The following is a 14,992-nucleotide window of genomic DNA, read 5'->3' on the forward strand; positions in this document are numbered from 1 at the left end:
ACGGCCCTATCCAGCTCGATTGTTCTTCATCATTTCCCAATATATATACCATGAATTGACTGTTCCAACAGACGGCGACATAGCCCCCAGTATTGGCCTGAGCGCCGCTAGCACCTGGACGCTCCTTCTCGGACCCTGAGACGCCAAGCAAAATTTCGCTCTTTCACTATTAACTTGGTTCACAACCGCCAGTCACTCTCACATCCTTACTGATGGTCAGGCTGGCACACATATATTGAGCTCGAATCTAACGCTCACAGCAATGCCAACTTGCAAACCACCATGCGATATGAATACAATTCGCCAACCCAAGTACAAGTACAACGTTACCAGACCAACACTCGAAAATGCAGACGAACAACCCCTAAGCGCAAGATGCGGAAGCCACTCTACGCGTGCCATAACAACCGCTGCAAAGCAAGCAAGATCTCAAGTCCGGAAGCTACGTTCGTCCTAGCAAGCAATCAGTGACGGGTATGACTTGGGCGACGAGCATTCTCACACTGGAAAGCCCTCTCTAGTTGACGGGGGTACCGCACTGCGCGCAGCACTTTCCCGGAACCACCCAGACGGTGTCTCCACGCTCGAGACAGGCGGGGCAGCGACGACCAGGTACCTGCAACAATCAGTTGATGCTTCAACACAAGCAATAATTTGAACTCACTGGCATGGTGGTGATGCCTTCAGCGTCCCTCATACAAGGAATGGCGAATTTGTCAATGGGCGCGTGCAGCCACTCAACGCTTCGTGGCAAGTGGCGGTGTTGCATTTGAGTCTTGGATGACATGGTGGAAGCGAACGAAGACAATGTGTTGAAAGAAGAAAGTAAACAGGAGCAGGTTGAGAGATACAACGAGTGTGGTGAAGAGCACAGAAGAAACGGGTTGAACAGTGTGATGGCCTTCCGCCTCGGCCATACACGCGTCTTTATACCTGCAATGCCTCCCGAGCGGCTTCGGTACACCAGAGTTCCCTATCACTAGCGTAACTCTTGTGTTTGCGGCACGCTTGTAACGCCCGCACCATTCTGCAATCTTCCGAAACCGAGGAGACGACTCGCTCTCGCGCCTTCTCTCTGCACAGTGTGCATGGGTTGTCGTACATCGTCACCGATAGCTGAACAGGAATGCTTGCGCCATGCAGTCTTCTTTTACTAGGGACATGCGGGCAGATACATGTCAACCAGCGTCTTGGAGACGCTAGACTTTCAACTCACCCGCCTAGACCCAGACGGCGTTGGAGCAGGGTGGCCGTTGTATACACTGGAACCACAAAAGACGCAAGTGCAGAGTGACCCTAGTGTGCGAACACCCCGGCCCTATGTTCTTCTGCATATTCTTGATGATATCGGCGAACATATTGCTCCACATCAGGCAACACCAAAATACCGCGGAGGAGCAGAGTCTCTGTCCGACCAGGCTTGATGTCGCCATGCTACATTCTCATGATTCCGCAGAAACACGACTGTACAACTCGATCCTCGGCTTGTATCCGTACTAAATTTGACCTTTCACGTCTGCATCGCGGCACTGGTAATCTCGCTGAGCCTCGTCGTTTTTTCATTTTGTCACATTTGGCGCTAAGAGAAGCCACGAATCTTCGAGCCCTGCAACATGCAGCCGCAAGCAAACATGGGCGCTTTCCCCGCCCTCGTACACGATCCAGGCTCTTCTTGCTTTTGCGGCCTCCAAATCATCTGTCGACGCACCCGAGGAGCCACCGTTCGTTTGCATCGCGATCGCTGCTTCGCTTGTCGGTCCAGAAGGATCGATATCCGTCCTTCCGTGATACGGTCGTCTTCAAGTGTCGCACATGACCAGCGAGAACCTCAATCAAGCATCCAGAAGTGGCTGATCGTCGCAGCTAGACAACGAGATCGTGACTTGTGATAGCTACTGGTCATTTTCGCTACCTCAAAGTCACGAATTCCAACCTCTTTTCTTTGCTGAGTAAGGATGCACCTCGTCTTCTGTGCCGGGCTACCTACGATTACGGATCATGCTTGTTGATAACTCGGCCATCGTCTCACACTTGATAGCGCCGTGTTGCTCCCGTCAGGCAACTACGCATCGTTTCGCCGATTAGCAGACGAGAAGAACCAGTCCTAGAGCATTACAGTTCTTGATATCTAGATCTCGGTAAAGTGCTGGTTGCATGTCTTCATCCGGATGTGCTAGAACACCCCATCACATGGACGTCTCCCGTTCACTGTGGATGCGGATCTCCCGACGCACGACAAAGATAGCTTGCAAAGGCTGTACCCACCGACAGTCCGGTTCTGGGCCTAGCAGCCGATTGGATGCTTTTGTTATGCTGATATCGTGCGCTTCCAACAGAGAAAATGAGCACCTATAGGGAACCGGGTGTCTTCTTCCTCGAATGTTTCTACTTGCGTGGCAACTGTCGCCGATCATGTTTGCTGAAGAGCTGACTATCTATCTCGGGCGCCACGTCTTGTCGCACGTGGAATTGCAAGCATAGTCAACCGAGCCACTCCAACAAGTTACAGGCTTTGCATCCCCAAGCTACGATGACTGTTTCTCAGTACAAGCATTAGGTATTTGGGACGCTATACCGGAAGTGGCAATCAATCATCGAATCGGTGAAACAAGCCCGTCGGCACAACCATTTAAGCATCAATCACCCACTAGACTGAGCTAGAGGGCCGTTCCGTCCGCCTGTCCAGTCGAAACAAGCTGTGTAGTGACAACAGTACTGTCAAACTTTTCATGGTGAGCGGGCTGACACGCGAATCCCTTTGCTTGCCGTAGTGACGGCTGTAATCATTGACGCTACTCTAGATTGATCGAAGCACAGACACCGATAACGGTGTCCCGCTTAACAAGCGCCGTTACCTGTCACGGATGAGGATGCGTTACGATCGCCAAAACATGCTCGTCATGTCTAGGAGCTGCCCTTCAAGTGTCAAAGTTAATGAACCAACCACATCGCTCGCTGTGAGCCATCACTCGCCTTACGCAGGAGCTAGCCATGCACATCATATTTCGTGCTTTGGTCCCCACTTTTGACCTGGCGCACGCGCGACACACGCTACACTGACGGAGTAGAAAGTCTTTCTAGCAGTACATACTCAAGCCTTTGCGTCACCCGCTAGGAGCGGCGTGCTTCTATCTAGCCCGTCGTTTTATATGAATCAACACCCAGAACGGTCAATCAATAGTCCGCAGATGACGAACTCAGAGTACCGACTTCGGAGCCTCTGATGGTGTGTATTCTCATCATCGAACCTCTCGTAGACCGATACGCGCCTTGGGAACAACGTCAGACGATTAAAGCAGTGGCCTTGCGACTAAAAACAGCGGCCTTTTGATGCGCCTTATGCAAGGCAAGGTTGAGATCTCGTTTCAACGCCACGCGACGATCGCTGCGAGATCGCTGTTACACGGCATTTTGCGCGGGCCACGTACAACGAATGCATTGAATTGCTTTCTCGATCCCACTGCACAACAACCGTATCCGCGTCTACCCGTGCGGCAGGTCCGCAACACCAAATACAGATCTGATTACCTGGTAGGACAGGGCCGCTTCGCAATACAGCCTTTGCGTTACAATCGTGAGAAGATGACACTGCACCCGTACCACGGCAGCCTCCTCCAGATGGATTTTCGACCTCACTGTTCCCAGTCCGGCACACAAAGTCTCCAAAAAGGCAACCCTTAGTATCGCGAGATACCGAGCTTGCGGATGAATCGGCACGGCTACGTTTCTTTTTGGCTGACAGTCGGAAGACGATTCCCGACCTGGCAACTTGCACAGTAACCATCAGGAGCCGCATGCGGGTGGAAACGCGATCGGCGCTGATCCATCAGCCTTGCCCGCCTTGCAGAGTCGCACAACATATCTTCGCCTGTTTTTGCCCGAAGAGCCGAGTTATGAGCCGACTGCCGTCTCAACGGACGTCCCGTCGTACGGGTGACGGCTGTCTCTCGGGCACTACGGCCAAGTGAGACAACGTGATGTCAATACCCATCGCGTTTGGTGTTGTACCCAGTACCGCAAAACAGTCCGTCCTGTTCTTGTCTCCAACTGGTAATTCCTACCGTCTTCACGGTTCGATTTATAGATGGCTGAGCAACGCCAAGTATGTGGATCGACGGTCTGGCACGGATATATATGGATCTTGCAAAAGGCTTGAGTTGCAGCGCTGTATGACCTGTAGTAGAAAGCAACGGCACATGCAATACTAGCAATATCTATTGCTACCATGTTCTCTTGTCAAGCCACAGGCGACACGATTGATCCAACCATCACTATTACAAGGAAGCAAGTCTCCCGCGTAGACCACCGCGCTGTCGACGTCTCTCGTCTCTCGACGAGTGATAAAGATACTGATGAAGATGCAGGCTCTGATGATTGAACTGTTTCCCACGCTGGACTCTCGCGCCCCTCGGAAACAACTAGCAGTGCATTAGCATGAAGTCGCACCAAGAAGTGCATCGGCTCCAAGGAAAGAGGCATCAGCAGTAGCGGTCAGGAACAACGAGTAGTTTTTCAAGCCGTACTGACCGTCTTCCTGAAACGGACCAACAGCACACCCTTGGTGATGACACCATTTGAGTCGTATAGATGCAGCATGCGTACACCCGTCTGCAGACGGTCGAGGCGGAAGCATGCCCAAGCCGCTAGATCGTCGCTCAGTCTTTCGTCGTCCATGACTTTGAACCTGGGAAAAGCATGTCAGCATGGCTCAATACCAGATACCAATCAACCGGAGACTACGAAAGTACAAGCAGTGCTGTCAATGAAACGACAAGGCAATGACGCGGCGATGGTGCGATGGTGTGAACGGGGATATCGGCAATCTGCAGGCGCGGTGATCCCAATCGTACCCCTGACCATAGCTGCGTGCCACGTCCGCTCACCCAAAATCTCCGTTTCGGAAGCTGTGGAACAAGCGAACCGCGCGTATGCAGCAAAATGATGCAGACTCATCCAGATAGAGTCGAGATGCCAGCATTTGACCCATAGCGACCTGCATGTACTTGACACGAAGCAGAAAAGAGATGAGACTTACCGTACGAATGTCAGTTCTTCTGTAACACCAGGTACACCAAGGAACTTGACGACTTCACCGCCAAAATCGGGATTCGTGGTCCTTGCTGTCTTCGTCTTCTGCTTGTACTCGCCCTTTTGGCTTCTTCCGTTCCCGGGTACGGGCTCGGCATTCCGCTCCTCGTGCGACTCAACGTGCAGCTCAACCTTGACGTAAGGCTTGAGATCCTTTGGGTCATCTTCCTCAGGGGGCAGGGGGATATCTTGGCCTGCGAGGAACTCAATAGTCAAATCAAGGTCGTGATGGGGTATCGCGGTCTTCTGAGTCGCCTCTTGGCTTGTGCTACGATAGCCTTCAGGTTTGAGGACCCAGCCACCAGTACCCGCGAACATGGCTTCGTTTTGCATCATTCCGCCATCCCAGCGCTGCCAGTTCAGCGCTACTATCTGAACTCCAGCACGCCAGAAGACCGAAGGGTTCAAGTTGGACGAAGTCAGTCGCAAGCCCTTGGGGTAAGCGCGCATGAAGAAGTGCTTGTTGTGTTCAAAGAGTCGGACGGGATCGGACTCGTGAACTTCCATCAAAGTCCCTTCTGAGAGAGAGAAGACATGGGTGGGTATCTTGGCCTCTGGAGCATCGAGAGTCTTGTATGAATAGCCTCCCAGATAGACACCTAGTCGCGATAGCGCTTCAATGATCTTGGGTTTGGGCGCCGGAGGTTTCTTTTCTCCATCCGGGCCGACCTCGGATTCCTCCGAAGCCACAGAATCAGTGCTTGTGGTGTGCTCTAGTGGTGGTGCTGATGGTGGCGCGGCTAACGTTGTAGGCTGTGGCACAGCTGCGACTGGCTTGACGTGCCCACGTTTGACCTTGACCAGAATCTTGTTCTCCAGCTCCTTCAGGGTCGGTAGATGCGCTTCGTCTAGACTGTGCGTGGGATCTAGTGGTAGCTCAAGGAGCATGTCTTTCCAGTACTCGTTCATAATCTCTACCATGATCTCCTGCTGCTCTGGCCCAGCGTGTACCTCGAGACTGACTATCAGGGGCAGGTTTGATACAGCAAAAGCGTAATCCCTGATGGTTGCACACACGGCGCGGAACGTCATCTCCTTGGTCAAAGTGTAGCCGTGGAATACCCTAGGCTCGGCCCTTGACGTGTACGAAGCAGAGTGCCAGGGCTTGATGTTGTTGTCTTCCTGCTGAGGCGGCTGGGGTGTTTCTTCTTCCTTGTCCTCTTCGCTCTTCTTGCCAAACTTCAACCCTAGCCTTTTACGGATGCTAAGACCCGTCTTGGACTTTTTCTTCTCTTTCCTCGCGTCACTGGATCCTGGGTTTCCCATGGCAGCTTCCTCGTCTGAGCTGGAGTCGGAGAGTTCGTCTCCATCCCAAACATCAACCTCGACGCAACGACATCCTCGCATCAGGACGTTCTTGTAGGCGTCGACGCTGGAGTCGCTCGACAGCTGGTTGCCGGTAAGGTACGTATTGTGACTCGAGGAAATGAAGTAGTTTGAGATTGGATACGACTCGTCCACAGGCGGCGCAGGCTTCAAGACACTTGCCGAGCCTGACATGAAGTAGTTGACGAAATGCGAGAAGGAACCGTCGGCCAGAAGCTCAGCGTTCTGTCCTGAGCATTGCTGCTCCTCCGTCAGCCATTTCAGCTGTCCCTCGGTTGTCGTCAAGTCATATCGCTTCGCGATGTCGTCGTAAACGGCCTTGATGTATTGTGTGAGGAGTGGTGACAAGGCATCAACCTTGCGGGCTGTAGTGGAGGCCGAAGCTGTACCACCGCCGGCCTGAAGTTCTGGGTTATCGACCTTGGGGGTACCCAGCTTGTTGTCTTTGGCGAGCGACATGTCGCAGTCGTGGCGTGCACAACGAGATGGAAGGGGGCAAAGATGTCAGAAGAGGAGGTGGCAGATTTGCAGGCAGCAGGAGAGTGTAAAGTGGCAGTGTGCCTGAGTAATGGCAGAGGTCAGGCAGCTCAGCTCGCTGACCCGTGTTAGTGCTTCCTTGTGCAATTCGACGATGTGTGAGGATAACCAACGCACTGGCAGTATGGGGTAGTCAGCTGTGTGTGCAGCTTACTGTTGAACTACAGGCCAAGTGAGGAGTGGCAGCGGCATCTAGTTGTAAAAGTAAGTACGAGGAGGTGCGGCCCGCGACGTTGAAGCGGGCGCAATAGCCTCATGGTCAGCTCGTGCCTTGCCTTGGCCTGCCGCACTGGCGTTTGATGATCCAATTGGTGGGGCGCAAGTCATGGCCAATACCTGCTAGCGATTGACACGCAACACGCGACGTCTGCTGCATGCCCGCGGTGAAAGGGAGAAAGGCACGCTCGCTGCCCTGTTTGCGGTGCTGGCAGCTGGAGAGAATAGGGCCTAGGCGCAACCTGTGCCGCTCCAGCCTCGCCAAGGCCGCCGACGTCACTCAGGGTCCAGCACAAAGAGATGGTGGGCGTGCGTGATGCATTGGAGACTAACATTCTCGACGCAAACTGCTAGGCGCACATTCACCATGGCAAAGTCGCGAAAAGAAGCAGAGAGCCAGGTCCGATCATGGGGGTTCGACCATGTGTTTACGTGGACTGATAGCCCGTAAGTTTATGACACTGCACTGCCACCACAGTCAATGCAGCCTGACCATCTTGCAGCAACGCGCACTACTCGCCACACAAGCACAGCGGCAAGACCACACACCTCGTCCTCAACGGCTCCATAACCTACACATATCCCGACGATGCCGATGCGAAAAAGGAAACAATAGGCCCTGGCGCGAGATGGGATGTGGATGCAAACAAGGTACACGAAGTATGGGTGGGAGACGAGGGATGTACATATGTCATTGGAGAATGAACAGCACATGAATTGGTCGTGTATCTGCTAGCATTTGGACACTGCTCAGCCTAGGAAACCGTTCTGTCCCAGGTACTTGATCGCATCGAGTGCCAGTTGGTCTGCCTTGGCCAGCTCTTGCTCCACCATGCGCTCGTACAGTCCCGGCAGCTTCTCGTCTTCCTTGGGCGGATGCTGATATTTGCATTTGCTAAAATACGGGCATCTCCCGTTGCGCTTCCAATTTGTACACACGTTCATGCTCTTCGTTTCGGCTTTCTTCGGCGCCCGTGGAGGAGGTGGAAGCTTGATGGGCGGCGGAGCAACCTTTGAAGATGTAGTTTCGGGTGCTCCGTCGCTGTCGTCTGATTCAGACCCGGTTTCGTCCTCGTCTTCGGAACTCGACACCACAGACGACTCTGACAAGACTGAACTCTCAGCTTCGGACTCTGTCTCGCTTTCGTACCCTAGGCCTAGATCTACGACGTTTGGCGTAGACTGCTTCTTCACCATGCTCTCGTGCAGCTTTTTCCGTAACGCCGCGAGTTCTTCCTGTCGGCGATTGTCGGCGTCCTGTTTTGCCCTATCATCCTTCTTTGTCCTATCGTCCTGTCGCTTCTCGCGAAGCTTCGTCTCCGGATTCGGGGGGTCGACCTTGTGCTCTCTGGGTGGCTTGCCACTCACTCTACGCAAGAAGTCAAGCTCGGCTGCTCGTTTCCTTGCAGCCTCTTCTGCCTTTTCGATGGCCCTCTTTTCCGTGGGAAAGTTCCTTCTCCGATCTTTGATCCATGCCGCGACCTCTGCTCCTGTCTGTATGCTGATTGTCTCTCCATTGTGCTCAAACGCGAATCCTCCACCCTTGAGCTTTTCCGTGTATGCAGCTTCTTCGTCAACGTCCTCGTCGTCACTACTCTCGTCTGGAACCGGCTGTTGTGACAGGCCCAAATTGACCTTGCGCTTCTTGCTGTCCGGTCGTACTACGGGCGGCGGAGGTAGAGAGAAGCCAAAGCTAGGGACCTGTGGGGGCACCGCGGCCTTGGCCCTCGGTGGCTTCGAACTTGGCTGCGGTCCGTTCGGCTGCGACTGTGGATTGTTGTTCCGATCGTTCAGCTTTCTCTTCTGACCGGCGTGCTGCTGAGGCGAATATCGTGGGCTCGGTTGGTTCTGCTGACGCTGTGGGGACTGCGGAAAGGAGGAGCCGCCCGTGCTCGTCATATGGTTTGCATATGCGGCCATTGACTGTACGCCGCCCGGTGTAGACATGTACGACATGACCTGAGCGAGGGCGTTGGGGTCATATTGTTGCTGTGTTGCGCCTTGTGTTTGCGCGCCGCTGGCAAAGGGAGCGTTGTTGTAGCCATTCGCCGAAGCAGTGTCTGACGGCGCATTCGTCTGGTACTGTCCGTTGCCAGCATTGTGACCTCCTCGATGGTTTGCGCCGCCCCTGTTGTTCTGATAGCCTCCTCGTTGACCGCCTCTGCCACGCGCATCCCCCCGTCCGCGATTCTGCCCATGGCCACCTCTAGCATTACCGCCGGGGTTGCTGAAACCACCTCCTCGGCTCTGATTGCCGCCTCTCCCGCGACCTCTATCACCGCCTCCTCTGCTATGGCCCCCTCGTTGACTCGCGTATGGTTGCTCGCTGGACGTAGCTTTCGGCAGTGGCGGCGGCGGAGGTGGAGGAAATCGGAACGACATTGTGCAGTCTGTGTGTTTGCGTATCGTGGAACTGGAAAGCTCAAGACATTAGAAGTAGTGATTACAAGAGAACGCGGGTGGTATAGTACGAATCGCAAAAGACGCTACAAAGGCTGGTGAAGGAGATGCGACGCGCCTCGGAAGTCCGCAGGGCCAAAAAGTTCCTTATCGATATCACTAGCGCGACGCTTGCGACCACCCAGAGCAGTCTCTCAACTGACTCTACTGTCTATATCCACCATGTCTAGGTAGCGGCCGATCCTTTACTTCTACATCCATGAAGCCTCCAAAACTGCCATCATGTTCATACTTGTAAGTTTGCTGCGCCGTCCCGGGTCCGGCACGTCGTCTACGCGCTTCCGCGCCGCTCGACAGAAAATTTGAGAGGATGGAATGCGATTACGCGTATGCCGAATCCATCATGATCGCATAGTGTCATATTTCAGAATTCCTTCTAACCACCTTTTAGACCACGATTCAAGACTTGATACAGATCAAGCCGCAAGACTTTGAGAAGCCTAGCGCGCAAGCCATCAAAGATGTAGTCAACGATAAATACAGCAATAGGATCGTTCCTGGTATCGGTCTTTGCCTCTGTATGTGGGATCTTATTTCAGCCACCGAAGGCCTGATCGGTCACGGGACAGGTCTTGTCAACGTGAATAGTAAGCGCAATTTCACCCGACTAGACAATCTATACTCACACCCAGCGCAGTCGAATTCCGCATGACCGTCTTCCGTCCTTTCCGTGGCGAGATCGTTTACGGACGCATCAAGTCTTCCAACGAGGAAGGCATCATCCTTGACCTGGAATTCACCTCGGAAGTCTTTGTTCCCTATCAAAACTTACCAGAAAACTCGTCCTTTTCCAAAGCTGAGATGGTCTGGATCTGGAACTCCGAAGGCACTGAGCTCTTCTTCGATAAGGGCGAGCCTGTTCTGTTCAGGGTGGAGCATGAGGAGTGGTATGATCAGAGGCCAACCATCGTGGAGAAGGATGAGAAGGGTGAGATCATTGAAGAAAGACCGACTGCATGGAAGATCATTGTAAGTCATAGGAATCGTAGAAATCCTAGGCGAGGCTAATGTCTGTTCTAGGGCTCGATGGCCCAACCTGGTCTTGGTCCAACACTCTGGTGGGCCGAAGGCGGCGAAGAGGAAGAGGGCGAAGAAGGTGATGTCGAGATGGAAGGCGCCGAGGAATGATCGCTTCTGGTCAGTTATCGGATGCCACTTTCTACAGCGCCCATCCATCAATTTGAGCATCATCGTCCAAACTCCATGTTCGAAGCAAGGTTACCAACACTCACAGGAAGGCTCCATATTTAACAACCACCCGTTTCCGAACCACGGCGACTCTCAATGGTCTTATTTGTTACGCATTTGATAACACATTGGAGATTGACTTTGCTAAGAGGCTGGATTGGTGACATCATCACCCCGCTTAGCGCCTGTATGTCTTCCTCTGGGCATCAGTCGCATCAGCATGTGCATCTACCTTGCCAGTTTATCAACACCTTGTGACATTCAACATTCTGTGCCATCTGCCTCAGTGCCAATGCTTCGGGCAATATAAGAGTGGGGGTGCGGCGACAGATTAACACAGTTCAGGCAGGTGCGGTCGATCTCGACCCAATCGGACCAAAAGTCCATGATGATGCGATGCCCAGCCTCAACTTCGTGATAACATGCCGTCACTGACAGTAGCAGTAGTATGTAAAGGCGTCTTCGTTTCGAAACATCAGAATCTGATGATCTCAGTGCTTTCCATTATGCGGTTCACTACTCTTTTCTATACTACTGTTCTGGCAATTACGACCACAGCGAATCCCGTATACGCGACGAACGGCACCAATACAACCTATATTGGCCCAGAAAATGGTCATCTCGTGATCGTTGGGGGAAACCTGCAAAGCGAAAGCATATACCAGCGCATCATCTCCCTGGCTGGAGGCCCGGATGCATCCATCGTAGTCGTTCCCACTGCCGGCGGCGAAGCTACCTATGACCAGAATTTTACTACGGCCGTGGCCTTCCGCGACTATGGTGCAAACAATGTGACCGTCCTACACACGTACGACCCCGCCGTCGCCGACACCGACGAGTTCATCGCTCCCTTGTTGGGTGCGAAGGGCATCTTCTTTGGTGGTGGACGGCAATGGAGGTTGGTCGATGCATACGCTGGAACCAAGACCGAAGTAGCATTCCAAGCTGTTCTGGATGCAGGAGGTGTCATCTCGGGATCAAGTGCTGGCGCGAGCATCATTGGTAGTTTCCTCGCACGCGGAGATACAGCAAACAACACCATCATGATAGGTGCGCATTCGATGCTGCTTTAGTCCGCCAGCGATATGTCATCGTAGACAAAACTAACGCGGCGCTTCCAGGTGATCACACTGTTGGCTTTGGGTATCTCAAAAACTCGGCCATCGACCAGCACGTCTTGGTACGCAACAGGCACTTCGACATGTTTGAGATTCTCGACGCCTACCCAGGGTTACTTGGGTTGGCAATTGACGAAGATACCGCGTTGGTTGTCAACAAGAACGAGCTGGAAGTCATTGGCAGCACGTATGCGCTGATCTACGACGGCAGCTTTTGGTCTAGAGAGGGAAGCTGGGAGAGGCCTCTGCCACCGCCCAACGCGAGATTTTACTTCCTACGCGAAGGCGATAGATATGATCTTGGAGCTAGAGCAGTCATTGAGCCAGAGACTACAGGCAGTGGTGATGATGTATGATAAGGTGTCGCAGGCAGCTAACAAGGGAAACACCGTCATGTCTCCAAGTAACGGCTTGTAAAGCCAGTTTCGATAAACACCTTGGAACTAAATGTTATTGCGGGAGCTTGAGTGATGGATTCTCGAGAACATGATGCTTCGACGGTTTTGCATTGCGTGATCGTATGCGGGAGTTCATCTTGTTTCTTCAGCTGTTGTCGCATATCTTCCGAAAATGAACACTTTTATCAAACAGGATGTTGGCGAACGCAACTGAACAAGGGCAATTCGGTTCAAGTGATGGGCTTTCTTGAGATAGTTGTCAAGAATGCAATGGTAATGGGAAGAGAGAGAAAGTTCAGAAGGTTCCGCCGCTAGGTAATGTAATCATGCCTCGGCATTTTTCGGCTCCACTCAAAGGAAGCGGAGCACGGAACGCGACGCCATCAGGGATGCGACTTGTGGTATCACTATCTATTTCCATTCCTTGAGTTTACTATCCCATTCCTGACCCTAAAACTACTTCCTGCGATACCTCCATTTTCGCCGTCTATCCTTGGAATAATTGACCATTACGCCACCATGTCCAGCCCCATCGATGTCATTGCCGTCGTCACTCCCAAAGCCGGTAAGGCCGACAGGGTATGCCTTAACACCAACACTATCTGTTCCATACAAGCAGCTCACGGTTTCTAGGTTGAAGAGCTTCTGAAGATCTCAGCCCAAGCTGTAAAGGCAAACGAGCCCGGTACACTCCGATACCATCTACATCGCCAAGTTGAGGGCGATGCGCCCATTCTCGTGATGCTTGAGACGTGAGCATTTTTGTTGGTCCCTGAGCAGGCCCACAGCTGACATCGATAAGTTATGCGAACAAAGCGGCTCTAGAAACACACGCGAAGAGCGAGGACTTCAAGAAATTGTCAAAGGCGTTGAAGACAGAGGACCTGCTCGCGGAGCCGATAAAAATTCTCTTCACTAAAGAGGCAGGTGGATATGCTAGTAAACTATAGATTACAGTTTGAGAAAGCTCTAGCATGCGGCAGCGAAAAAGTTGGAAACATCACAAAGACTTTTGAACTAGAACGTGGTCTGGAAAGATCGCGGAGTCGCACGTTCACAATGGAAATGACGAGGGTTGTCACTTGAGCGGCCATTAATGTATCTCAAGTGATGCATCTTCCCGGATCTTCTTTGGGCCCTGCTGGTCAGGAGCAGCCGTCAACATCTACCTAAACTCCTCAGGCGAATAACTGACACCGATATTGCACTAATGTGCCGCACCGGCAGGAGTCTAAATGTCGTAGGGCGAGATCTGATGGACCTTCACATTCTCTGCCTGCCTCAATGTCCAAGCCAAATAGTACTCCTGGAACTTCTCCTTTGTGATCTGCTTCATAACCCACTTCTTGTCTCGATGCAGCTCTGATGCCTCCTCGAAGAAACGCATGAGATGATGCTGGTGGTATTCAACAAGAGCATGAACGTGTTCAGGGAACAGCTCCTTCTTGTCTTTGCGCATGACAACGACAGAACCAACAGAGTTCTGCCACTTCAGTGGTGCGAGGCCCCAGTCGAAGCCAGAAATCTCTTTGAGCTGGGGCTTGCAGCCAATATTGAGGAAAGTGCCCGCTGTGTTGACCCAAGGGAACTTGTTCGGGGACGTCTCCAACCGCTTCTGCCATTTTTCGACACTTCCAGAAATACGCTGAACGACTATAGGTAGTGAGATATGCTTGGAAACATCAGTAGCTGTTTGTTGGAAGATGTAATGGAATGCCGGGAGCTCTATATGCTCGTAACGAGGACGACCGCCGATATCGACATCGCCATCGCAGTTGATGCGCACACCGACCACGCTAGTCAACTCTGACTTCAGATTCTCAATCGTTCGAAGGTTTTCCGGGCTGAAGTAGTAAGTGTTGAGCCAGTGTGCGACGATTCGAAGGTCGGAAGGGCCGAGATCTTGACTGTAGGATGGGTCGTAACTGTGGGGAATATCGTCAAAGACATCAGTGCCATACGCAATCATGGGACCTCTCCAATCGTGCAGATGGGCAGAGCTGAGATCCACAATCTTATCGCTGGCTTTGTTGTGCGTAGATCCGTCGTGGGGAAAGTTTTCGCGGTAAGACAAGAACAGAGTGTACGGAAGTAGGCGGGCGAGAGCGTGATTGTATCGGATCGTCGCGTTTTCCATATGAATGAACTCCCCAGACTCGGCCTCCTTCTTGCTTATAGCTGCGAGTGCACCGGGGCAAATACCAAGATAACTATCCCCGTCCGATCCCATCTTGTCCTTAGTCTTGAGCCATATGAACCGCGGGGCGTCCTCGTCGGGGTGGAAGTAGATAGCGCGGCTATATTTCTCCCCAGAGTTTTCGGCCTCGGGACGGTCTTGGAAGTCCTTGAAAGTTTTGCAGAGGATTTTGTGGTGGAACCATGCCTTCTTCTGGCACTCTTTGGAGCAGTAGCAACTCGCGCTGCAACCCCCGTAACACAGAGCGCCTTCGTTGTTGCTCTCGTCGCAGAGCGTCATGCTTTCTTCGCCGTCGTAATTGAAATTTAGAGTGGGCGTCAAAGGCGTAAAGAAATTCTTTGCAAAAGACGCAGTACGCTGTCAGTTGGAGCAAACAAAAACAAGTGGTCTGAGCGCAACCTCGGCGCGAAGGTGAAGGTGAGAGTGGAAGTAGGCATACGAGGTTGCAGGTGGATATATAAGGA

General features: G+C 52.6%; 7 protein-coding genes across 7 annotated transcripts; 4 read left to right on the forward strand and 3 right to left on the reverse strand.

The window, feature by feature from the left end:
• Nucleotides 1-266: 266 nt before the first annotated feature.
• On the reverse strand, nt 267-7,160 carry ACET3X_007024 (uncharacterized protein). The gene is made up of 5 exons (XM_069453218.1): nt 7,065-7,160; nt 5,036-7,009; nt 665-4,684; nt 503-616; nt 267-453 (listed from the first exon to the last, which is right to left on the reverse strand). Exons 2-3 carry the CDS (start codon nt 6,871-6,873, stop codon nt 4,513-4,515), a joined length of 2,010 nt encoding a protein of 669 aa, XP_069305792.1. The 5' UTR covers nt 6,874-7,009; nt 7,065-7,160; the 3' UTR covers nt 267-453; nt 503-616; nt 665-4,512.
• Nucleotides 7,161-7,534: 374 nt separating this feature from the next.
• On the forward strand, nt 7,535-7,872 carry ACET3X_007025 (uncharacterized protein; the record flags this gene model as incomplete). Its single annotated transcript, XM_069453219.1, has 2 exons — nt 7,535-7,614; nt 7,671-7,872. 2 exons carry the CDS (start codon nt 7,535-7,537, stop codon nt 7,870-7,872), a joined length of 282 nt encoding a protein of 93 aa, XP_069305793.1.
• A 45-nt stretch (nt 7,873-7,917) lies between these two features.
• Nucleotides 7,918-9,549, reverse strand: ACET3X_007026 (uncharacterized protein; the record flags this gene model as incomplete). Its single annotated transcript, XM_069453221.1, has 1 exon — nt 7,918-9,549. One exon carries the CDS (start codon nt 9,547-9,549, stop codon nt 7,918-7,920), a length of 1,632 nt encoding a protein of 543 aa, XP_069305794.1.
• Nucleotides 9,550-9,849: 300 nt separating this feature from the next.
• Nucleotides 9,850-10,755, forward strand: ACET3X_007027 (uncharacterized protein; the record flags this gene model as incomplete). Its single annotated transcript, XM_069453222.1, has 4 exons — nt 9,850-9,861; nt 10,019-10,214; nt 10,265-10,596; nt 10,648-10,755. 4 exons carry the CDS (start codon nt 9,850-9,852, stop codon nt 10,753-10,755), a joined length of 648 nt encoding a protein of 215 aa, XP_069305795.1.
• Nucleotides 10,756-11,300: 545 nt separating this feature from the next.
• ACET3X_007028 (uncharacterized protein) lies at nt 11,301-12,289 on the forward strand (the record flags this gene model as incomplete). Its single annotated transcript, XM_069453223.1, has 2 exons — nt 11,301-11,865; nt 11,937-12,289. 2 exons carry the CDS (start codon nt 11,301-11,303, stop codon nt 12,287-12,289), a joined length of 918 nt encoding a protein of 305 aa, XP_069305796.1.
• Nucleotides 12,290-12,850: 561 nt separating this feature from the next.
• On the forward strand, nt 12,851-13,281 carry ACET3X_007029 (uncharacterized protein; the record flags this gene model as incomplete). Its single annotated transcript, XM_069453224.1, has 3 exons — nt 12,851-12,910; nt 12,965-13,083; nt 13,134-13,281. 3 exons carry the CDS (start codon nt 12,851-12,853, stop codon nt 13,279-13,281), a joined length of 327 nt encoding a protein of 108 aa, XP_069305797.1.
• A 281-nt stretch (nt 13,282-13,562) lies between these two features.
• On the reverse strand, nt 13,563-14,807 carry ACET3X_007030 (uncharacterized protein; the record flags this gene model as incomplete). The annotated part of the gene is made up of 1 exon (XM_069453225.1): nt 13,563-14,807. The coding sequence occupies one exon, from the start codon at nt 14,805-14,807 to the stop codon at nt 13,563-13,565; it is 1,245 nt and encodes a 414-aa protein (XP_069305798.1).
• Nucleotides 14,808-14,992: the final 185 nt, after the last annotated feature.

Source organism: Alternaria dauci, chromosome 6 (assembly GCF_042100115.1).
Source record: "Alternaria dauci strain A2016 chromosome 6, whole genome shotgun sequence".
Lineage (NCBI taxonomy): Eukaryota > Fungi > Ascomycota > Dothideomycetes > Pleosporales > Pleosporaceae > Alternaria > Alternaria dauci.